Genomic DNA, 25,555 nt, shown 5'->3' with positions numbered 1-25,555 from the left:
TTTAACAATTGCACGACAGAATTTGTAGATATTACACCCAAAAAAGAAATGGACGTCTATTTGCATTACTTTTCAGGTATTTATCAGACATTGGGCTTTGCATGCACACATATTATACGATTCCCATAATTTCGCAGTGTTGGAAGAAGATGCCCACTATATCTTCCTTCAACTATTCTAAACGTTGATCACGCACTATCTGCATCTTAAAAAAAATGCTTTAAAAGTTTCTTTCAAACATGTTGGAATTCTACCTTGCATAATGCTTTCTTAGCCCTAGGAATGTTAAGTTTTTAACAATTTCATGGTGATATTTGTAGACATTACACCCAAAAGAGAAATGGACATCCATTTGCAGTTGCTTTTCAGGTATTTGACTGATTAGTGATTTGTTCATAACTAATATGCCACCAAAGATGGACCTGAAACTGAAACTATTTGTGCGTGGATCAACACACAATTTTGGAATGTGTAGAGTTTTTCTTGATAAGAAATGTGCATATAAAAACTTGAAGTTGTCACTTTTGCTAATAATGTCAAAATCATCCAGACTTGCACTCGGTCCATCAGTACCTTAAAGGGATTCTGAACCTGGATTTCTGTGTTAATACAAGCCTGATCACCTCACTACTTGCCGTTAGACCACATTATCTAGTGATATAATTAATCTTTGTGTGTTGTGCATTCAAGATTAATGAAGAATTGAAATAGTGTAGATCAGCTGTGCTGCTTTTTATAAATCAAGAATATGTAGATCAGATCTTAACTAACAACAAAGGGAAAAATCAATTCTTAGCATGGTGTATACCGCTAGCCAATATAAAGGATCACTTGTATAAATAAATAGCATACCAGCCAGGAGCTGGCCCTTCATGAGAAATTTCAGAGAGAGGAAGTATTAATGTGGAATGAAATCCCGTCAAAGGGACGTGCCACATAATAGGAACAAGCATAGTGCTAATAAAGAGGTCAAGAAATATTTGTTTGAATAAAAGTCACTTGGCACTGGGTTATTGCATTCTATGTAATTGAGAGCCATAGTAACCATGTTGCAAAGTAGATCTAGCCTTGTGGTGGGATATATATTGTGAATGATTGAGACAACACATCACAATCAGAATTAATAAATCCACACAAGTAATATGCATCGCACTAATAGCCTATTATTAATGCATTAATCTTTGAATAGCCACTGTAAGGGAAACTATTAAATACAGATTGATTATTCTAAGGAACTTTTAAACAAACCAATAAAACGCAGTTCTCTAGACAGTTTCAGATGAAAATTGCTCAATACAACATATTTTTAGAAAATGAAGCATCTCTATAAAGTGTTGAAAGTGTATCTTACTGAAGGCATTCAAAAACAAAGAATAGCAATGCCTCCATTGTCCTGTTCATCAGGTCAGGAAATGAAAACAAGCTGAATTGCTAATTGCCATAAAAAACCCTGCTCTCAAAAATCATTAGAAACATGGTGGAACTTTTATACAAAACGTATTTCGTCTTTGGAGATATACATGGCAGAACTTCTACATAACATATTTTATCTTAGAAGATATAGATCCAATATAAATCTCCCAGCATGTGCACTTCATCCTTCAATTGTCGCAGCAACAATTATAAGTTACACTGGATTGGGAATTCTGATTTCCTTTGGCTTACACTTGTAAGCCATAAAACTGTACATAATATTGCAGGCCGTCATTTTCAACCCCCTTTAAGGAATTATTTTTGTTGGGCTGTTAATACCCCATGAATGTGTACATGTTTATAGCGAAATATTGATAATAAAGTATTGAATAGAAGTATGCGAGATGCTTCAAATGAGTTGATGAACAGGAGAATTAGCTGGGAAGTTTGAAAAGAGTGAAGATATTGATGCTTCACAGCACTGATCAAGACTGTAAAAGATGTTTTTGATGGCTTTTGATTCGAGACAGTTATGCAGCACAAAATAGATGGCACTGTTAGCTCCAAACTTTCAATGGCTCCAACAAAATCAATTTTCCTCAGCATGCATTTCTTAAACCTCTTCTTCTGTGTTGATCCTTAATACCAGCCACATGTAAAACAAATGCAAGCTCCAAATCCATCTATATGCATTATTCTTAGCCCTTCGAGATATGCATACCAGGTTATTTTTCTAAATATTTGTTTAGATAACTTTTTCTACTGGGAGCTTCATCCCCTTCATCTTTCTCAGGTTTTTGATCTGCCAAAAGTGCAGAACGTGTGACAGCATTCACAACCTTCCGCAATTGAGCATTATCTATGAAAATGTCTGTCAACATCTTGCGCACCATGGCCTCACTGGCCCCAGCTTCCCTGTCAACCATGTTAGTTGCTTCCTCTAAACTTGATTTACTCCCATTTCCATGAAGTCCACTATTTGTTTGCATCAAAGTTACTTGCTCAGTTGAATCAATGGCATCTTCATCTTGCTGCGCAAGAAGTTGTGCCTGCATACATTTAAATATAAAATAAATAATGTTAAAAGTTATATTCTTATTACTTATCCATTTGATTTCAATCTTCCACCCCGTATCTTTTGTGTCCTTTCTTTTAAATGAATTTTCAGTTCACACTTGCCTTTAGTTTAGTCTCCAGCATTATTAAGTATAGAAACTTTCAATTTCATGTATATTAGCATTTGCACAAGCATAAACAATAGGAAGCTAGTGCCACTAGTCATTTTCCTTTTACACGCATGCCCCTTACGCATCACTTTAGAGCAACTGGTTACCAACTAAAAAGATCTCCACCAAAAACAGGAGAAAATACAACCCAATTTACCAGAACCTTGAATGGTTCCCAGAGAAACATAAAACAGAGGTATAGACCATAAACATCCATAAGACAAATAGCATATGCCCAAAAATATTTCACAGTCAAATGATAAACAAAATAGTAGGTATCCAATTCCACAATGCTCAAAAGTTTCAGAAGCAAAAAGGAGAAATGCAGCCAGGACTTAACGAAGGAAGACAAACAATAATTACTCAAGTATAATGGTGGAAAAGACTTAACCGAAACAGACTCAAGGACAAGATGACAAGAGAGGGATTCCAAAACAAGCCATTGACATAAGAACTAGATAGAGAACTAGTCAGTTGTAAACAGCATGCAAAAAACACAAAACAGAGAATCAAACAGCAGGAAAAGTACAGCTACTCCAAAAAATTGAGGAATTAGAGAAAAGGATCATCAATAAAAGTTCAGGAATGCTCCATGAGAACAAACAAGAAGCACCATTTCAGCTTAATGTGGGACACATAATCTCAAATGTTTAAGGATACTTTGCTGTACTGTTGAAACATGAATCTCTTTTATCTCCTATTAGTTGTGGTTGCACGCTTTTGTAGGAGATTTCTACATACAATAAATTATTAACACAAAAAATTGGACCTTTTGTAGGATTTAGTAGATTTCTGCTCCTGAAAGCTAATTCAGGATGAAGAGGATCAGAAATAAGATCCATTGGTGAATACATTTTTGTTCTAATTCTATGGATCCCTAAAGAAAAACCTCTTTTCCATTTTATAAAGTAGAGAAATTTTAAGTGACATCATCACGTTATATTAGATGTTTAATAGTCAGATCCCCATACCACAAAAGCCAGAAATAAATGTAAATTTCAGTTAGTTTTCATCCAGATGAAATCCCCCCTACCTCTGCAAATAATAGGCCAATTCGGTTATCAGATGTTGCCAGGAGATCTTCGGCCTCCGAAATTGAAGAAGCATTTACAGTGTGCTTATCTCCAACTTTTGCAAGAATATCTACACTGCACTCTTGAAGCCGTTGGCGAAGAACTGCAGCTTCATGCAGCAGCTTAGCTCTTGCAGCACTTGCTTGCTCTTGCTTTTGTCTTTCTTTTTGAAGCATGGCCTGGAAAACATCAGACAATTGGATGCATTAAGCTTTTTGTAAGTCCATGAAGTAGTACAGTTTATCTTTAGCTAGAACAGAAATAATATAGCAGTTATAGAAGTACTAACCATGTTCCGGAACTTCAACAAAAACTGGCATGAAACTACAAGATTAACAGTGATTATCCCAGACATATAGAGAATGTTTAAATAGGCTGTGGCATGAGGAAGCACACAGAACTGGTTAAGCCTTGAACTCAAGATCCACCAATAATGGAGCCAAATTACAGGGGTTCCTCCCACTATTTTGTTTTATAGAGCTGTTACAGCTTACAAGTAAAGATGAGGAGAAGAGAAGTTTCATAGACAAGTGTCCAATTCAGCCAATCTGTTCAACTCATCCACAACTACTCGAACAAGACAATGGGGAAGAGAGAACTTGCCCCCCAATGAAGCTGCTTGATGGATGCTTATAAAAAGTGGTAAAACACCCAAGAATTAAAAGTCAATCCAGAGATAATAGCTGATGACGTAAGTTACCTAAGTAATCATGCTCTAATCTGTGAGTATTTTGGTGCATATCCATCTGGAAAATCACTGAAACAGAAATAATTCTCTGTGCATATCCATCTTGGCTATTAAATTAATATTGAGGAAAGAGAATATTCCAGGGAAGCCCTTGGTTCATTATACCTCTTTATGAAGCAATGGATTGTTGGTTTTGACTTTCAGCCCATCAGAGGAATTCCTATTAGCGCCAGTATGGATATGAATGCATTCCCTGCCCTTGGGATTTGAATGTAGAGTGGTCTTTGAACACAAGGGAATATGTTAAGAAGATATGTCAGATCAGCTGACATCAAAGAGAATAGATCAAAAGTAGATACTGTGTAAAACTGAATCTGGAAAAATCACTTTAAGATAGATTAATCCTGCAATTTCTTGATCTGGAATGGGAACAAGCAGTAGGCTATGAAAATATTACTTTCAAATGCAGATTATATTACAAATACAGGCATTTGATGACTGTTTGTCAAAAAGCCAAGGTAGCGACCACAAATGACAAATAAGCAAAATGAGAGACAAAACAGGAGGTGCGAAGTTAAAAAAAAGGAGAAACAGAATGTCATCTTAGGAGAAGAGGGAAGGGAAAACATCTAAGGTGAACACATTTGAAGTCAATTAAGGAGGCTATGGATATTTACTAGGGAAATGCAAATAGTCCTAAGGAAGAAGAGGGGAAAAAATAAAAAGACATCAGGAAAGCAAAAATCATAGAAAACTCCCACAAAAGCAGCTCAGGACTCTCAGCAAGGTCACATACATAAAATCATGGACAGTATAGAAGCAAATACAACAATGATTCAGGAAGGCCAGGAGGTCACACAGGGATGAGGCAAAGGGAGGAAAAATAGGCAGATTAAGCCATGAGGGAAGCTCAAGTAGAGGAAAAGAATGCAGGAAACAATCTCCCAAGAAGGGGGAAATGAGGGTCACCAGAGTATTCTCAAATCCAAAGAAAAAACAATTGAATATATGAAGTCCCCAACAAAGAGGAACCAAATCAAATAATGAGACAGTGACAAAGGAAAAGAACTTCAGCAAATCCCATCTCAGACAATGTCAGGAAGTTAGAGTACCTCCCCAACAGTGACAGAATGATCATAATCTTTTTGAATGTTTGATGTCTGAACTTGGAAACAAGAAAAGAGCAATCCAAAGGCTGACAAAAAGCCTCAAACTGGTTATATGTTTATTATAGCAAACAAAAATACCAGACTAAAATGTATAGGAATTGTAAGAAAATATGGAATAGAAGCAACAGCTGTTAGCAGCACTGGCCCTCATCCGGAGCCCAAACACATTGATAGTTGAATCCTCTATAACACAGTATTCATGAATATCAGCTGGAAAATTTGGTAATACTTTCAGGAAAAGAGTCTGTGTTACCAACATTTATGCACTGATCAACTCTCAAGATTTAAAAAAAAAACTTGTTGCGAATCCCTAGGATATCAACGAACTATCCCGTGGATCATATGAGGGGGGCATTAATACCACGCTATCCATAGATGATAAGAAAGGAGGAAGCACAAGACTAGATTGAGCAAAGTTCTTTGTGGAAGTGTTCACATGCAGGTGGGCTCTTATTGATAATTGACCCAAAAAATAGGATAGTTTACATTGTAGCAGTACAATGGGAGATGCATTTCAGCATCTATCAGAAAAATCAAGAAATCTATTACCATTGAAGAACGGTTCAGTAATAGCTATTGGATGGAATCACAAATACTGAAGGGTTCAGGATGAGAACACTGGCCAACTGCACCTAAGATGACAGACGGTCAACAACCAACAAACTCACCTTTCAAATTTGGAAAGAAGTGAATGATATCCAGATTAACAAGAGTCCAAGATTGATAGGAAGGACAAATCATAGTTAGAACCAAAAAGTTTACCCTGCATAAAATGTTCGAAGTATGTCAAGAAAGAAACTTAAAGAGTCAAATGAAGACATTTTTGGGGATATACTTCAAGAGAAAATTAGGAATCAAAACTTGCTGGGATAGAAGAAATTATTCAATTCTAGGGTCTTAACCCAAGAGCTACTGCCACAAGGAGAATTACTAATTAAACTATTAAAATTAAAAAGAAGGAACTTGCAAATGGAAAACAAGACTGGGATGGATAAATCAGGCGACAGGGAGACAAGATTAATACCTTCCACAGAACAGCAGTCCAAAGAAGGAACATCAAGATAAGCTACCTGATCTCAATTTTCAAAAGAGGGTGGTACGACTCAATACCCAGGAATTGGGCCAGGGCAGCATCTGTCATCAAGCAAGAGATTGTAAGCAGTATATGCCAAGGGGATTTTCAAGCGCTGATAGGACTAAGGCACATCCTAAAATTAGTAACAGGAGAACAAACAACGATCTGATGGTACTGGTCATGAAAGAAGAGTTAAAGGAAGTTGTGTTCAGAATGAAGTATAAGGCCCAAGGCCCAGCTGACTTTCCAACAAACATGGTCCAATAATATTGGGAGATAATTAAAGTCAATCTAACAGCAGCAGTGAAGGAAACTAGGACATCCAAAAAAATGCTGAAATACCCTCATTCTCAGTTTTATTTAATGTACCCCATGACGGGCATTGTTACCACAAAATATCGCAAGCCTAGTGCAAAGCCTCACTAAGCAACCCACGTCAAGGGCAACAAAAGATAACCGCCCACTGTCACCTCAATGATCTGTCTTCTGTCACCTCAATGATATTTAGATGTTCAAAGCAGTGTTGCACATACCACAATATTATCAGAATCATCATGATAATATAGCCAAAACCAACCTCAGTGATAATGTCGGCAGTAATTATCATGATAATTTGCCCTTTTGAACTTACCGTGATAATTTCAATTTATCGCGATAAATTCAATTTATCACAATAATTTCAAAATTATCTCCCTGTCTTTGTCAATTTCAACTTATTACCAATTTTTTTTTTTGACCCTAATTTTTTAAAAGTCAGTTAGGGGATTGAGCTATGAGGATACTGTGACTATTTCCATCAAACAAACAAAGGGAAATCTATTGTTTTTATTTGCCATGATTAATTTCATGAGATACATACCATAGTAGTTATTGACATTTTCCTTTATCTTTCATTCTCATCATTAAATTTTTAATATTACCATTAATTTACTCAAGATGCTGGAGAGTGGTTTCCAACCTCATTGGATTTCTTATGGAGAAAGTAGATCCCATTCAAAATCTGGCGGACTTAATTTCTTTTAGGATTTTAGGATTGGCAGGATTGCAATGTTTCTACTACATCCTGTGATGTACGAGAGTGTGGAACTAACATTTAATCAAGATCACCAAGCCCTCCATGTACCTAATGTTGGTGAGACTGACTGCTGAGCTCCCCCTTCATGACCCTAGTAAAAATGTTAGTTCCATACCACTCAATTATTCATAACCCTAGTAAATATGTACAACTCACTCAAGCAAAATTATTGATTATGATGTTAAGCATTTTCTATTGTATTTTAATGCTCGGAGGGGGATCTTGACGAGGAAGAATCACCCAACAAGTATTCAACAAATCAAAAGTAGGGTCTGAAGAAAAGGCAAGGAGAGCACTAGCCAAACCTTAAAAAGCTTGAGATAAGAAGGATCCAAATTTCAGGTAACTTCCCTTATGAACTTGAAGAAGAAAGGGTTTGCTACAATTTAGGGTTTGAATGTTTCTCAACAAATAGGGCATGCAATGGATTGCAGACAAGAGATAGAGGAAATGACCTCAAAGATTGATTGATAAAGGACCAAGGTCATCAAATAGGCAAGAGAGCAAAGCATAAATAAATATTTTCACCATGCGCTAGCTTACAATAGCTAGGATGATGTAACACTCAAATATTAGGTTTTATATAGTTTTAATGCTAGATTTGGCATGAAATAAATATCCAAAATAAAGCCTAAATTAAGATAAACATTTTTTTCCAAAAATTATTCAATTTCATCCATTAAATAAGAAGCCCTAAATTAACCCTAACCCTAACTTTGCCTACGAAAAATAGATAAAAGGGAGAGAGAAGGTGGATTTTATTAGGTTTTGAGTGGTCAACACACCAATGGCCAATTGCCTTATCTTCCTAGGCTAAAATGGAGTCAATTTCATGGATCAAATTCAAGAAAAGGGAAGTTTTATGGAGTATTGCGGGATGCCCTAGGTATCCACTTGAAACCATACCTATTTCATTTGTGAGGGGAGAAATTAAATAATGCATGCACATTCAGAGTTGCATTATGGGCCTTGAAGTGACTAATTTTGCAAACAAAATTATTGCAAGATTTTCATAAAATATAGAGCACTTAGCCACGACACGAATAAACCCAACTTTATTACATAAAGGCTTAAATCATACAAAGTTTCAATGATAAAGCATTAAAAACTCACAAAATTCTCCATGAGGCACCTTCTTTCAATCCCAAAGAAACATCTCAACAAACTTTTTTCCAATCCAAGGACTCGCACCATGAAAAGGACGACATCTTGGCCACTGGAGCAAAAAAGAGCAATTCGCACTCTCTAGCAAGGTAAAGAAGAGAATTGTTTGTGTGATGATGAGAAACAAGAATAGAGTGATCCTCTATTATATGACGTCAATCACTTTCATTAATTTGTATAAAAGCCCTATAACAAGTTTAATTTTGAGTGAACATGAAGTAAATGGGTTACAAGCTAAGTCACATAACACAAGGACAAGGGACACGGAGGACACGAAAATACGAGTATCTGACACATGACACCACGAACCCCTTCACCATGACATGGAGGACACGTTATATATTATATATTAAAAAATATAACAAATTAGTGAATTCCAAATAGAATATGAAATATATAAAACATTTCCATGATGATCATACAAATTAAAGCATACAACTAAAAACAAAAATAGAATTCAGTGTCATCCATCTTTGAACCGAAAATAAACCAACAAAGAGACCCTAAATGGCTCGTAGAGTTTAAAAAAAGCATGCTACAACAAATAACTAGCACTACATATCATCAAAAATATTGCCTATATTGGGGTCCTCATCATCAATATCACCCTTCAAGCACTAAAATAAGATAGAAAAAGCTTAACATGTCAAATCATGATTATGTTTGAATGATGGGTACATTTTTACTTGGGTCATGATAGAGGAATTCAACAATCAACACTGTTCATTTGGGGTAGCATCGGATGTGCTCTAGCCATGAAAATTGGTGGAGAGGCTAAAGCACATGAGATCTCCAAGACCCAGAAAGGGTTTGAACTTTGGGCAGATTTTAACCGGTTTGGAAGATATTAAAATAATTAATATTTTTAATGGAATCCCTAAGTCTAAACTTAGGAAAAATAAAATATGAATGGGTATTAATATAAAACTGGGTTAGAATGTTTCAAAGGATAAGGATCAAGCCAAACCTAATCTTAGCCGTTGATTAGAGATTTAATCTCGGTCGTTGAAGGACCAACGAGAAAAGTATAAGAAGAGGCTTGAGAGTCAGTTGGAGAATACACCAGAGTGATCAGTCATTCATTTTGCTAGAGCAGGGTTGCTAAGAAAAGTTGAATCAGTGATCAGCAGCAAGGGGCAGTGAGTACGAGGCAGAGAGGCAGAGACAGTACTGAGAGACCAGTGCAGAAGCAAAGAGAGTGAGAGCAGCAGCCAGTCTAGGCTACGCAGAGCCCAGCAAAGACAGCGCAGAGGCCAGAGGGACTTTGTCATCCACGCAGAGGCTGTTGGAGTGATGCAGAGGGTCCCAGAGGCTGCGCAATGCCTCAGAGGGTTGCGTAGTGCCTCAGAGGGCTGACGTAGAGGGTCCTAGGGCTAACACAAGTCAGGAGGCTGACGCAGAGGCCAGAAGAGGCCAGAAGGGCCAGCGTTGAGCTTCAATTGTGCCGGAGAGGGTTTCGTGGGACATGGTTTCTGAATACCTGTTTCTGAATATAGAGGTAATGTTGTCCTGTATTTTTCTCTGTCAGGTGAGCCGGTTAGGTACTCGGTTGTACTCAAAAAGACTGCATAATAATATAACCCTCAGAATAGCTGCACCGATTTTCCTGCATTGGGTTTTTCTGGGGACATTTGTCCAAAAATAACGGTGTCACTTGTGTGCTTGTTTTCTTTCAGTTGATGATCTGTAGATGTTGTGACTGTATTGTGTTTATTTCGGTATTTAAATGTTTTAAATAACTTGTTCAGAATTTACAAGTAGAAGAAATAAACCAGCAGAATACAGATTAATTTTCTAACGGATAGACTTAGAAAATTCAACATGGTATTAGAGCGTGGTTGCAGATCACAGGAAAGCTGAAGGCATTAACTGAGCAGAGCATTTGCAGCAGATTCAACTGTCTCGAGTGATAGAGCTAATCCTTGCAGAAGCGACAGAGGAAGGGTTGATGCAGAGGGACTGCATCATCAGTCCAAGCCAGAAAGAGGCCAGCGCAGAGGCTGAGGATGGCAGAAACAATCTCACGCAGAGCCACGCAGAGGTCAGGAGGGCTAACACAGTTGGCTGAGGGAGTTGTTTTGTCGGTGCCAAGAATGCACAGAGCCTAGAGGCTCAGTCCTTTAGTTGCTAGGGTGAAAGAAGTTGTGGGCAGTTTGCGGGAGCGAAGCTGGTGGGGTGCTATGGTCAAATCAGTACCTAACAGGGCAAGACCAAGGTAGGGGGAGTTGCTACCGAGGCGGATTTCTAGCCAAGGAAACCGGATTAGTTTTGTAGTTGCACAAACGATTAGAGAGGGGCAACTTGAGGTTGGCAGAAGGATTTCCAAGAGGGAAATCAGGACTCGGAGGGAGTCCAGAAGAGAAAGTCCAAACGGGAAGTAGAGAGACTCAACAGGAGTCGAACCGAGAACTTCCAGACAGGAAGTAGAGAGACTCAGTAGGAGTTGAACAGAGGACTTCCAGGAGGGAAGTAGAGAGACTTGGAGGAGCCGACAGAAGAGCAGTGAGATGGTCGTGAATGGGCTGAGAGATCAGGACACGCTGGAAGGAGCGTCCAACTTTGTGGTCTGAAAGGCCAGGATCTTGTCCATTCTAGACAGACATCGTATCAAGGGCTTTGCCTTGAGAGTGATGGCTATCCCAGTTGACTCGATAGCTAATGAAAGGTACGAGGAGGTAATGGCTAAGGCAAAGTGTATCATCCTTGATGGGGTCAAGGATCATGTGGTCCCACATATTGCCGAGAAGGAAATGACAAAGGAGATGTGGGACACTTTGAAGACATTGTACCAGCATACTTCCATGCAGAGGAAGATGCCCCTGGAGAATCAGCTAAGGTCATACCAGATGCAGAAGGGAGAGCAGATAGATGTCTTCCTCAGTCGATTGAAGGAGATCCGTGACCAACTGACTTCCATAGGGAGCACACCGAATCAGAAGTTGATGGTAAGGACCGCACTTAACAAAGTCTTCGAGGATTGGGAGACATTTGCCCAGAGCATACTGGGTAGGACAAGTCTTCTGGATTGGGAAGAACTGTGGGCAACGCTTCGTCAAGAAGAGATCAAACGGTTGACCAAGACAGGGAGTAGTAGCAAAGGAGTCAGGATCAAGAAGGAAGAGGAAGAGGATGCGGCTCTGGCATCTGCGGGAAAGCAGGAGAAGAGGAAGAAGAAGGACCTCTCCAAGGTCAAGTGCTTCCATTGTGGGGAACTAGGTCATTATGCGAACCAGTGTCCGAGGAAGAAGAGTAAGGGAGAGGCTTCTTACTCAAAGGCAGCACCAACGGAGGTGGAAAAAGAAGTCGAGGAGGATGACGATTGTGCCATGAGTGCTCGTGTGCCACTTGAGAAGCAGTGGCAAGACATCGAGCTGTAGTCAAGAAGACCACAGACGATGAGGGGCAGGATCCTTGAGGTACACAACTTCTTGGATTATACCATGCTACGGGAGCCCCGAAGAGGAGTAGCAAGACTGGCAGATGTGGGTAGAGAAAAATGCGGATGAAGCGACAGAGAGCGCTACAGTGTTGTAGTCTCAGGCAGCGCAGAGCTAGCAGGCTGCAGCCGTGCAAGAGGCACAAAGGAGGTTGCAACAGTACAAGATGGCACAAAGAGGTTTGCAGCAGTGCGAGAGGCAGGGAGTTATTGCAGCAACGCAGAGGCAGTAGAGGGAGAATTTGATAGCGGCAGAGGGAGCTTCAGCATCAGGAGTGTTTCTAGCCTGAGAGGGATGTCAGTAGTTGGGTGGATCAATTACTTACTTCTCAATAACTGAGTTGTAGTGCAGTAGCGGTTACCAGTAGCACGATGTAGCATGATGAGAGGGGGTTGCAGTGCAGATGCAGTGTTGGGAGGTGTTGACCAGTACCGGTCAACTACCCATGCAGTACACCCCCTTTTTCTTTGCAAGAAAGGGGCAGCACCTGATCAGCATGTCCGTGCCATCCTGCAGTCATCAGCAGCTTGATCATTTTGATTGTAAACCCAGTCTGCATGTATGAATTGTAAATAATCCTAGCAGATATGAGTCATGTATGTAAAATTGCCTAGGTGGACCTAACTTTCTAATGGTAATCTATGTCCCGGAAGGTTTTTCGTCTCACCGATCCATGGATCGGCAGAGTTTTCCTTCAAACCTGACCCCAAAGCCGGGATGGATTTTGTCATTAGAACTTTAGGAGAATCCTAGTGTGTTGATCTGCTAGATTATAGTTGTGTCGCAGAACTGGGTGTTTTGTGAGGGTCTGTATTAAGTGGGTTTGTCCCCTTGAGATGTAAATTGTAAAAAGTCATCATGAAATGTATCTTGAGGGTTGAAAATGTTTTAAATCCCCTCGTGAGTCCTAAGTCCTAGGTCCTAGGTGATGTTTCCAAAGGCTTAGTTCGATGATCCATTTAAAAAATGAAATAAAATAATAAAATAAATAAAAATTAAGAAATTTAAAAAAATAAAATAAAATAATAAATAATAAAAAATTTCAAAATTTAATAAAAAATAATAAAAAAATTTCAAAATTTCAAAATTTTAAAAATGAAATAAATAAAAAATTTAAAAAATAATAATATTTTAAGTGAATAAATCGACGGATGAGATCAAGAGATGTCTTGATCCTCATCAGCGGTCGAGATCATTTCTACATGGATCATTCGAACTAGCCGTTGGGATCATTTCCTTTATATAGGGTCTTAGGTGGTCATTTCAGATCATTTCGATCTGTGAGTCAGACACTGAAGAAGCTCTCTTGTAACTCTGTTTCTGGTTAATAAAAGAAGACTTTGGGGTCCATATCTTGCTGGTGTTACTCTCTTGAAATGCTGTGAGATTGTTTCATTTTCTGCATATGTTATTTTCAGCCGTTAATAATAGCTTTTCGTAGAGTATTGTGAGCACAGGTATCTTGTTCACTTGCTGGGGTTTGGATGCTGTTAGGGTTTCTGAAGTAATGGCAGGTATCTCCATTACTTCCTGAGATCTTGCAGCATTTCTGCCCTCTTTATTGACAGTTGTTTTGAGCTGTGCAGAAAACATCATTGAAGGAAATTTTGTGGGCGTTCGGGGAAGTTCTCGGCTGAACCAGCCAACTCCCGCAAGCACTTTTTGCTGAGCCCAGTTGGATTTGATCCTGGGTCTATCATTCGGTTTATTTTTCTAAGTTTGCATGAGAGATTTTCTGAAGTTCTTCACAGTGACGATCTGGAATTTCTGTTCTTTAAAATGTTTTCCGTGCTTACTGCTGAATCTGGCTGTTAAGGGGCCAAATCTGTAAATTAATAAACTGTTCTAGGGTTTCAATTTTTCTGATCTAGGGTTTTGAAAATTTTGGTTTAGGGTTTCAAATTTTTCATTAGGGTTTTGATTTTTGTATTATGTACATATTATTTTTTGGTGATTTCATCAGATTGGGTTGCAGGATTTCTTAAGTATCCAAGGGTTTATCAAGGCTGTTCTGCTGTCCTTGCCAGATCTGAGAAAAGTTTTACGCTGATTCTATCAATATCAGTTTCTGAGATCTGCTATTGTTCATACTATCAGCATCCATCATTGACAGAGAAATTTGAGCTTCACCGTCCCTGATCAGCGAATTTGAGCTACAGCACTGAGCGTTTCTGGGCGATCCATTTACATATTGGTGTACTAAGGCCGTCAGCAGAGGAAGGCCAGAACCTGCAAATCAAAATAAAATAAAATAAAAAATGATGAAATGTGGCTGACTGCATCAAAGCCACCAGCTTCAGTCCTCGGCATACATTTTTAGGTCTCATCGTTCCTCCAGACAGCAAACACGTCCCGCCCTTTGCACCTGCAATTCCACTTTCTCAGGTGATACGCATGACTTCAGGGAGATCAGCTGTGGTGTGGTGGCTTTACTGCGTGAAGGCTCCAGGGTTACCATTCCAATTCAAATCCGCTGCCAGTATACCTGCGTTCCCACTTCAGCACTTTCGATTTCCACTGAAAAACGAATATCTTTGAGGTCAAAACGATCAGGTAAATCAGCTATCCGTCGAAGATTTCAGGCCAAGTAATCTGCAGGTTATATTAAATCGATCTTCAAAGCCGCCGTCAAATCCCTCTGCTAAGAAACGTGCCCATATAAATCGAACTCGTCATTCCTTTCTGCGTGCTCGAATTTTTCTTGTTGCTGTCGAAAAACCCGCGTCGAGAGGTGGAAATCGCAAGGGATCAACAGAGTTTATCATTCTATTTACCAATGTGCAGGTAACGTTTCGCTGTTCTATGCATTAGTTAGGGTACCGTTCTCGTTTTCGTTTTTTTTTTATGCGCCTTCGTTTTCTCAGAAACAAAACCCGTAGTGTAGTTTTTACGTCAAGTTTAGTTTGGTTACTAACTTAGAGCTTTATCGTTTTAGATTATGGTTAGGTATTAGTTTTGTTTTATTTATTTCTTTCAAAAATTATATTATGAAAATCAAAAAAATGTGATTCCGCCCCATTTTTATTTTAACGTAGTTTTTCTTTGTTTTATTTAAATTTTAGTTAAGTTACATTTAGATTTAATGTTTCATTAGATTTTAATTTATTTAACTTTTAGTTTTGTATAGTTTTTATTTTATGTTCTAGATTTTAGTATTTTAGATCTTAGTTAGATTTAGATTTTAAGTTTTAGTTTAAATAAATTTTAGGATTTTTTTAAAATTTCATTTTTATGTAAAAAAAAAATATATATATATATATAAATACATAAATAAAAATTTAAAAAAAAATGCAAAAAGATTTATTTATAAATTTTTAGGCCCGTTTTTTTATTTTTATTTTTATTTTCATATAGTTAGATTTCTCGAAAAATTGAAAAAAAGATAAAAAAAAAATTGTGAAAATTTATTTTTGCCAGTTTCAGTGGTTTCCATGTTATATCTTTCATGCTGGGATCTAAATTTTCAAGCCGAGATACGAAATTGATATCTGGTTAATGATCTGCGATTCTCGGGGTATTTTAAGGCATTTATCTCTTCAAAATTTTCAGTTGTTGGATATCGTTTTGGTCATTCTAAGAGCATTGTGATTTAGCTGATGACAAATGATTGTTGTTCACAGTTTATGTTTCTATATCATCTAACAAGTAATCGTTTTAATAACAATCTCTTAAGGCACTGGTCTGCTAAATTAATCAAGTCCATCGAGTGCTTTTTATATCGTGTCTCGTGTCTCCCAACCAACTGGTCGACAGTTGGTCTTCATTATCTCGCAGGGTCTACCGCCCTTAGCCGCGGGAGACAGGCTTAAACGGAGGGATCGGGGATCAGAGTGACAGCCCCCGGTCTGAGCGTTGTCGTGTCAATCCGCGCGACAACATTTTTTGGCGCCGTTGCCGGGGATACTTTATTCTCGGTGTTTCAACGACAAATCATTTTTCTCATTTCTTATCTCTTCATCTGGCCCGGCAACGCCAACATTTTTTGGCTGGCAGATTCAATATTATTGACATCGTTTCGTCCCATATCAGCAGCATCTCTTGGATTTGTTTCTTGTTTGGGTGGCGACTCCACTTTCTCATTTTTCCCAGACAAGAAGCTTTCCTCATATTTGCTTGTGGTTACCTTTTGGATCCTAGAATCAGATTCATTGTTCAAGTGGCGACTCCACTGTTTTCATCTCTTGATTTTCTTGAGCAGGTATCTAGTTCTATCATCCTTTTAATCCCTTATCATTCATCATGGACTATTCATTTAAGTCATGTCGTTTTACTGAACGACTCCATGATTTTCCGGAAGATGCCATTCCTAAGTTACCTATTTTCTCGGATGGTGATCCAATCGCTGTTAGAAGGCATATAGTCTTGTTCACTCGCATCATGACCATATACTGTAGATCCCCTCAGTTTAATCATGAAGATATCAAAATGCGTCTATTTGTCCTTTCTTTAAAAGATGATGCTTTGAATTGGTTTAACAATTTTCCAAAGGAATCTTTCACTTCTTTAGAAGACATTGTCGATGCTTTTAAAAATAGATATGGTTATCCAAACAGCTTGCCTTCTGCCTCTAAAATTGTGCAACAGAATGAAAGTAATTTGATAAGAGGTCCAGCTGAAAGATCCCAAGACGATTCATCATGTCAGAATGTGTCATTCACTGGAAATATTGCAGATCACGTTCATGATAGTGTAAAATCAGGGACAAATGACAATGAAAAAGAAGAGCAAAAGCAAATTATACGAGACCTAATGATGCTGGTGAGAAATATGGAAATCAATCAAACTAATTATGTCAATGATGTGAAAACTTTATGCACCCATCTGGAAAAACGTAACAAGGAGATTGAGGTCACGCAAAGTCACCATGCTAAAGAAATTGAGGCCATAAAAACTAATTATGAAACAGAAATTAGAATCATGCAAAGTAGGTTGTCAGTCTTAGAGGAAAATATGGTGACCATGAAAGCTGATCACGATATGGAAATTGACTCTATGCAAAACAAGTTATTAACTATGGATGAGGAAATGACTATCATGACTTTCAATCATAATAATCAGTTGGCTGACATGCAAGCGAATCACAGAGAAGAAATAAATTCCATACAGCATTGCTTGAGGAACATAAAGGAAGGAAATGATAAAGTAATAAAAGACATGCAAGAACATCATGCCAGACAAATCGGTGATATAAAGGTTGAACACTCTAGACAGATGGATGCCATTAGAATACAGGTTCAAAGGTTTCAGCAATTGGAAGATGAAAGAAACCAGGTGACATCAAATAGATCAGGAGCCTTCTCATGTGCTGCAACAAGCTCCATCTTATTATGAGGAGGTTATTGATTCGATTGAAAGATGGTTAATTGAAGGTGATCCGGATAGACTTAAGAATGATAAAGATCAGATGCAAGATGAAGAAAGACATATCACGCAATCTGATAGTTTTGAGACAGAAAGTTCTTGGTCATCAGTAATTCAACCTGCCAGAAAGAAAAAACGTAAGAGAAAGAAAATAAGAAGAAGATTTGATGCATCAGACGGTCGTGACCAGCTTGATTTTCGGGTAGGAAAAAGTCCTACCTTATGCAGAATTGGACATGGTACATCCGACAAGCAGCCGATAGATTTGCCTGAAAGCAGGCAAATGCTCAGTATGCACTATATTGAACACATCTGATGCCATGGGCCATCTTTTGTATCGTATTTCTAACCCTACTCCTTGTTTTTTCCGCATTTTCGTTTCTGCTTTAGATAGTTAATAAATGAAGAGCTTTTATCTTTCCTGTGCTTAATGTATATGATGATTTCTTGGGATGGACGCTACTTATATTTTATTGTGTGTCGTGTGGATGCAGATTCTGGATTCTCACATTCCTGCAAGCAGCAACGTGTCCCCAAGTAGAGCCATATGTTGACCAGTACCGGTCAACTACCCATGCAGTACACCCCCTTTTTCTTTGCAAGAAAGGGGCAGCACCTGATCAGCATGTCCGTGCCATCCTGCAGCCATCAGCAGCTTGATCATTTCGATTGTAAACCCAGTCTGCATGTATGAATTGTAAATAATCCTAGCAGATATGAGTCATGTATGTAAAATTGCCTAGGTGGACCTAACTTTCTAATGGTAATCTATGTCCCGGAAGGTTTTTCGTCTCACCGATCCATGGATCGGCAGAGTTTTCCTTCAAACCTGACCCCAAAGCCGGGATGGATTTTGTCATTAGAACTTTAGGAGAATCCTAGTGTGTTGATCTGCTAGATTATAGTTGTGTCGCAGAACTGGGTGTTTTGTGAGGGTCTGTATTAAGTGGGTTTGTCCCCTTGAGATGTAAATTGTAAAAAGTCATCATGAAATGTATCTTGAGGGTTGAAAATGTTTTAAATCCCCTCGTGAGTCCTAAGTCCTAGGTCCTAGGTGATGTTTCCAAAGGCTTAGTTCGATGATCCATTTAAAAAATGAAATAAAATAATAAAATAAATAAAAATTAAGAAATTTAAAAATTTTAAAAAATAAAATAAAATAATAAATAATAAAAAAATTCAAAATTTAATAAAAAATAATAAAAAAATTTCAAAATTTTAAAAATGAAATAAATAAAAAATAATAAAAAATTTCAAAATTTCAAAATTTTAAAAATAATAATATTTTAAGTGAATAAATCGATGGATGAGATCAAGAGATGTCTTGATCCTCATCAACGGTCGAGATCATTTCTACATGGATCATTCGAACTAGCCGTTGGGATCATTTCCTTTATATAGGGTCTTAGGTGGTCATTTCAGATCATTTCGATCTGTGAGTCAGATACTGAAGAAGCTCTCTTGTAAATCTGTTTCTGGTTAATAAAAGAAGACTTTGGGGTCCATATCTTGCTGGTGTTACTCTCTTGAAATGCTGTGAGATTGTTTCATTTTCTGCATATGTTATTTTCAGCCGTTAATAATAGCTTTTCGTAGAGTATTGTGAGCACAGGTATCTTGTTCACTTGCTGGGGTTTGGATGTTGTTAGGGTTTCTGAAGTAATGGCAGGTATCTCCATTACTTCCTGAGATCTTGCAGCATTTCTGCCCTCTTTATTGACAGTTGTTTTGAGCTGTGCAGAAAACATCATTGAAGGAAATTTTGTGGGCGTTCGGGGAAGTTCTCGGCTGAACCAGCCAACTCCCGCAAGCACTTTTTGCTGAGCCCAGTTGGATTTGATCCTGGGTCTATCATTCGGTTTATTTTTCTAAGTTTGCATGAGAGATTTTCTGAAGTTCTTCACAGTGACGATCTGGAATTTCTGTTCTTTAAAATGTTTTCCGTGCTTACTGCTGAATCTGGCTGTTAAGGGGCCAAATCTGTACATTAATAAACTGTTCTAGGGTTTCAATTTTTCTGATCTAGGGTTTTGAAAATTTTGCTTTAGGGTTTCAAATTTTTCATTAGGGTTTTGATTTTTGTGTTATGTACATATTATTTTTTGGTGATTTCATCGGATTGGGTTGCAAGATTTCTTAAGTATCCAAGGGTTTATCAAGGCTGTTCTACTGTCCTGGCCAGATCTGAGAAAAGTTTTACGTTGATTCTATCAATATCAGTTTCTGAGATCTGCTATTGTTCATACTATCAGCATCCATCATTGACAGACAAATTTGAGCTTCACGGTCCCTGATCAGCGAATTTGAGCTACAGCACTGAGCGTTTCTGGGCGATCCATTTACATATCGGTGTGCTAAGGCCGTCAGCAGAGGAAGGCCAGAACCTGCAAATCAAAATAAAATAAAATAAAAAATGATGAAATGTGGCTGACTGCATCAAAGCCACCAGCTTCAGTCCTCGGCATACATTTTTGGGTCTCATCGTTCCTCCAGACAGCAAACACGTCCCGCCCTTTGCACCTGCAATTCCACTTTCTCAGGTGATACGCATGACTTCAGGGAGATCAGCTGTGGTGTGGTGGCTTTACTGCGTGAAGGCTCCAGGGTTACCATTCCAATTCAAATCCGCTGCCAGTATACCTGCGTTCCCACTTCAGCACTTTCAATTTCCACTGAAAAACGAATATCTCTGAGGTCAAAACGATCAGGTAAATCAGCTATCCGTCGAAGATTTCAGGCCAAGTAATCTGCAGGTGATATTAAATCGATCTTCAAAGCCGCCGTCAAATCCCTCTGCTAAGAAACGTGCCCATATAAATCGAACTCGTCATTCCTTTCTGCGTGCTCGAATTTTTCTTGTTGCTGTCGAAAAACCCGCGTCGAGAGGTGGAAATCGCAAGGGATCAACAGAGCTTATCATTCTATTTACCAATGTGCGGGTAGCGTTTCGCTGTTCTACGCATTAGTTAGGGTACCGTTCTCATTTTCGTTTTTTTTTTTTATGCGCCTTCGTTTTCTCAGAAACAAAACCCGTAGTGTAGTTTTTACGTCAAGTTTAGTTTGGTTACTAACTTAGAGCTTTATCGTTTTAGATTATGGTTAGGTATTAGTTTTGTTTTATTTATTTCTTTCAAAAATTATATTATGAAAATAAAAAAAATGTGATTCCGCCCCATTTTTATTTTAACGTAGTTTTTCTTTGTTTTATTTAAATTTTAGTTAAGTTACATTTAGATTTAATGTTTCATTAGATTTTAATTTATTTAACTTTTAGTTTTGTATAGTTTTTATTTTATGTTCTAGATTTTAGTATTTTAGATCTTAGTTAGATTTAGATTTTAAGTTTTAGTTTAAATAAATTTTAGGATTTTTTTAAAATTTCATTTTTATGTAAAAAAAATATATATATATATATATAAATAAATAAATAAAAATTTAAAAAAATGCAAAAAGATTTATTTATAAATTTTTAGGCCCTTTTTTTTATTTTTATTTTTATTTTCATATAGTTAGATTTCTCGAAAAATTGAAAAAAAGATAAAAAAAAAAATTGTGAAAATTTATTTTTGCCAGTTTCAGTGGTTTCCATGTTATATCTTTCATGTTGGGATCTAAATTTTCAAGCCGAGATACGAAATTGATATCTGGTTAATGATCTGCGATTCTCGGGGTATTTTAAGGCATTTATCTCTTCAAAATTTTCAGTTGCTGGATATCGTTTTGGTCATTCTAAGAGCATTGTGATTTAGCTGATGACAAATGATTGTTGTTCACAGTTTATGTTTCTATATCATCTAACAAGTAATCGTTTTAATAACAATCTCTTAAGGCACTGGTCTGCTAAATTAATCAAGTCCATCGAGTGCTTTTTATATCGTGTCTCGTGTCTCCCAACCAACTGGTCGACAGTTGGTCTTCATTATCTCGCAGGGTCTACCCCCCTTAGCCGCGGGAGACAGGCTTAAACGGAGGGATCGGGGATCAGAGTGACAGCCCCCGGTCTGAGCGTTGTCGTGTCAATCCGCGCGACAACAGGAGGATGGACCAACATCAACACAAATGCAGAGGGAGCTGCCATACAAATGCAGCAGTGGCAGTGGCAGTGGCAGGGCCATGGGCAGCAGTACAGGATGTAGCAGTGCAGAGGATGTTGGGCAACAAGCCTAGCATCAGAGCAGGTCCTGATGCCGGATAATTAGTGTGATGCTCAGTGAGGAGTATTATTAGAGCACAGTCCTCGCTAAGAGGGAGTGCTGATTTGGGGTAGCATCAGATGTGCTCTAGCCATGAAAATTGGTGAAAAGGCTAAAGCACATGAGATATCCAAGACCCAAAAAGGGTTTGGGTAGATTCTAACCGGTTTGGGAGATATTAAAATAATAAATATTTTTAATGGAGTTCTTAAGTCTAAACTTAGGAAAAATAAAATATTAATGGGTATTAATATAAAATTAGGTTATAATGTTCCAAAGGATAAGGATCAAGCCAAAACTAATCTTAGCCGTTAATTAGAGATTTAATCTCGGCCTTTGAAGGACCAACAAGAAAAGTATAAGAAGAGGCTTGAGTGTCAATTAGAGAATACACTAGAGTGATCATTCATTCATTTTGCTAGAGCGGGGTTGCTAAGCAAAGTTGAATCAGTGATCAGCAACGAGGGGCAGTGAGTACGAGGCAGAGACAGTACTGAGAGACCAGCGCAGAAGCAAAGAGAGCGAGAGCAATAGCCAGTCCAGGTTACGCAGAGCCTAGCAGAGACAACACAGAGGCCAGAGGGACTGCATCATCCACGTAAAGGCTGCTAGAGTGACGCAGAGTCTCAGAGGTTGCGTAATGCTTCAGAGGGCTGACGCAGAGGGTCTTGGGGCTGACACAGGTCAGTAGGAGGATGACGCAGAGGCCAGAAGGGCCAGGGTTGAGCTTCAGATGTGCTGGAGAGGGTTTCGTGGGACAGGTTTTCTGAATACCTATTTCCGAATATAGAGGTATTGCTACTGTGTATTTTTCTGTGTCGGTTGAGCCGGTTAGGCACCCAGTTGTACTCAGAAAGACTACATAATAATATAACCCTCAGAATAGTTACATTGGTTTTCCCGCATTGGGTTTTTCCGAGGACATTTGTCCAAAAATAACGGTGTCACTTGTGTGCTTGTTTTCTTTGAGTTGATGATCTATAGATGTTGTGATTGTATTGTGTTTATTTCAGTATTTAAATGTTTTAAATAACTTGTTCATAATTTACAAGTAGAAGAAATAAACCAGCAAAATATAGATTGATTTTCTAATGGATAGACTTAGAAAATTTAACAAACACCACCAACATCAAGGTACATTGAGGGCTTGGTCCTTGTTGACCACACTTTGTCAATAGTCCAAGAAGCAGAGTACAAAGCAGTAGATCATTTTTTTTCAAATCAATGTCATCATTCAACTTCCAGTTATATCATTGTAAACCCAATTTCTGCAAAGTTTATTGTAAATGATGCTAGTATGACCATTGAGTCATGTAATTGCACCTAGGTAAGCCTATGATTTTTGTCAAAGGATTTCATCCTAGGAAGTTTTTTAGCCTCCCTAAATTATGTGTGTTTGTAAACACAGATAATCGACAAAGTTTTTCTTCTAGCTATAACCCCAAAGCTAGGGTGGAATTCGTTGGCAATGTCTTAGATGAGTCCTAGTGTTTATCGAGTCTATGTAAAAGTGTGTTTAGGAATAATTTAGTGCATGGTCCCTCATAATTAGACATTATGGCTAAATTATTTTATTATAAGCACACTTGGTTTCATTTTAGATCAAATTGTGTCGCAGAATTGGATAATGTTTTGAGGGTCTATGTCTAAAGGTGTTTTCCCTTCTAAGGGTTGATATTGTAATAATTTGATGTAAAAAATATTTTGGTGCATGGTTACTCATAATTAGACATCATGGCTAAACTATTTGAGGGTGGAAAAGTAATTAATTTTGAATCAATGATAATTAGAGAAGAATTAAATTCTCTCCAAGTGGAAAATAATAAAAAAATCGTGGGTCAAAAATAAATTAATTTTTGGAGGTCCTCCACCAAGGGAAAAATGAATATTTTAAGAGAATTTGGCCCCGTGGACCTTGGTGGTTAAGTCAAAGTCAAAATTTTGAGGAAATTAGTCCAAAATATTAATTCTTGGATTAATAAAAAATTGTTTTCAAAAGAAATTCGAATTTTTCCTCAAAAATAAAATATCAACAATGGAGATTAAAAGAAGATCAAGTTATTTTCGATGGATGAGATTATTTTGACGAGAATCAAGCCAACTAGCTGTTATTTCCACTTGGAGGGGTTTATTTCTCTCTCATTCTCCATATAAGGAAGTTATTGAGCTCCTATGAGGCATCGAATGATGATCTTTGAATGGTGTAAATCAATGTTATAGGGATTGAACCGAACCAGCTAGTTTAGATAGGTTCGACCGTTTTGAGGCAAAAACTGGTTCGAATAGGTGACTTCAACTGTTTTTGTCTGGTTCGGTATGGTAAAGTCACATAGAATGCAACAAGTGGGGCTTGGTTTGCTTTTTCTCTTTTAATGTTTGGCGTAGTTGGTTTGCTTTACTTAAATTTTTAACACTACCATGAAATGACTCGGGATGTTTGAGAGTGGTTTTGACCTCACTGGATTTCATAAGGAGAAAGTAGAATTTTAGATCTCACTCAAAATCCAGCAGACTTAACAGTTTTCCAAGATTTTAGGATTGGGGGGATTGCAATGCAATATTGGATTTTCTCATGTACAGGGATATGGAACTAGCATTTAATCAAGAGCACCAAGCCCTCTATGTACCTTGATGTTAGTGGCATTGGTTGTTGAACTCCTCTATAATGATCTTACTAAAAAGCTACCCATCACTCAAACAAAATCTTGACTTGACATGCTATGTTTTTCTATCTTATTTTAATGCTTCAAGGGTGATATTGATAGCAAAGATCACAATACAGGCAATGATTTTGATGATATGTAGGTATTTGTTGCAACATAATTTTTTTGTATGCTAGAGGCCATCTGGAGCTTGTTTGCTGATGTATTTTCGGTTTAGAGATGGATTGTACTCGATGCTATTTTGGTTATGTGCACCCTTACATGTTATATAAATGAAAACTTTTGCTTATTTGTGTATAAATGGTTTGGATTCATATGGATGCACATGAATGTTTTTCCTTAAAATTTGAACATTTTATGTGTATTTGGTTGATCAATTTTTTTGTCTGGTATTTTTACTAGCTTCCATACAGTTATGACCGGTTCTCGGTCCGGGGTGTCTACCGATTCAATGATCGGTCTGGTTCTTATAACTTTTTTTCTCATAATAGAAATACTTTAGGGTTTTAGTTCACGGTGTTCTTCTATCTGTTGATCTATGGTATGTGCTAGTATTTTATTCTTTCATACTCTATATTGTGCTAAATTTATAATTGTTATCTCAGTGGTCGGTGATAAGAACATTCTATTGGTACGGTTATCTTTACCTTAGGTGATCTGATTCACACCATGATCTAACAGTTATTTTCAATATTAAATAGAGATCTACAAGTACACTAGCCCTTGGGCTCCAAGTTCACAAACTGTGGGAAGGATCGACCTTGTTTGAGCTCTAGGCTTTCATTTTGACAAATTATTTTGCAGGAGGGTTTTGACCAATAAATTTTTCGGAATTATTCATCCATATTATCTACTCAAAAAATCTCAATATTTTATTTATTTTGTGCCATAAAGAGTTAATCCGCTAATGAGAGAAAACATTTAAATTTTGTATATTGACGAAAATACTGAGAGGGGAGTGGATCAGTATTCCTTTTCAATTGTTATTTATATCAGTTAAATCATTTATATTTAGAAC

General features: G+C 37.7%; 1 protein-coding gene across 2 annotated transcripts in view; it reads right to left on the bottom strand.

Moving 5' to 3' along the window:
• Window positions 1-1,441: 1,441 nt before the first annotated feature.
• LOC149197348 (PX domain-containing protein EREL1-like) overlaps window positions 1,442-25,555 on the bottom strand; it is a 195,574-nt gene continuing 171,460 nt past the window's right edge. For both annotated transcript variants that reach the window (XM_089405830.1, XM_089405829.1), the window contains 2 exons: window positions 3,673-3,891; window positions 1,442-2,462 (listed from right to left, as the gene is read on the bottom strand). In XM_089405830.1, coding sequence (XP_089261956.1) covers window positions 2,139-2,462; window positions 3,673-3,891 — 543 coding nt within the window. In that variant the 3' untranslated portion in view covers window positions 1,442-2,138. The remainder of the gene's footprint in view (window positions 2,463-3,672; window positions 3,892-25,555) is intronic.

The sequence above is a fragment of the Pinus tabuliformis genome, chromosome 2_2, assembly GCF_031772625.1.
Source record: "Pinus tabuliformis cultivar Carrire ecotype Pingquan chromosome 2_2, CPIR1, whole genome shotgun sequence".
Taxonomy (NCBI): Eukaryota; Viridiplantae; Streptophyta; class Pinopsida; order Pinales; family Pinaceae; genus Pinus; species Pinus tabuliformis.
Note: the sequence above shows the minus strand (reverse complement) of the source record. Positions and strands in the feature narration are given on the sequence as shown.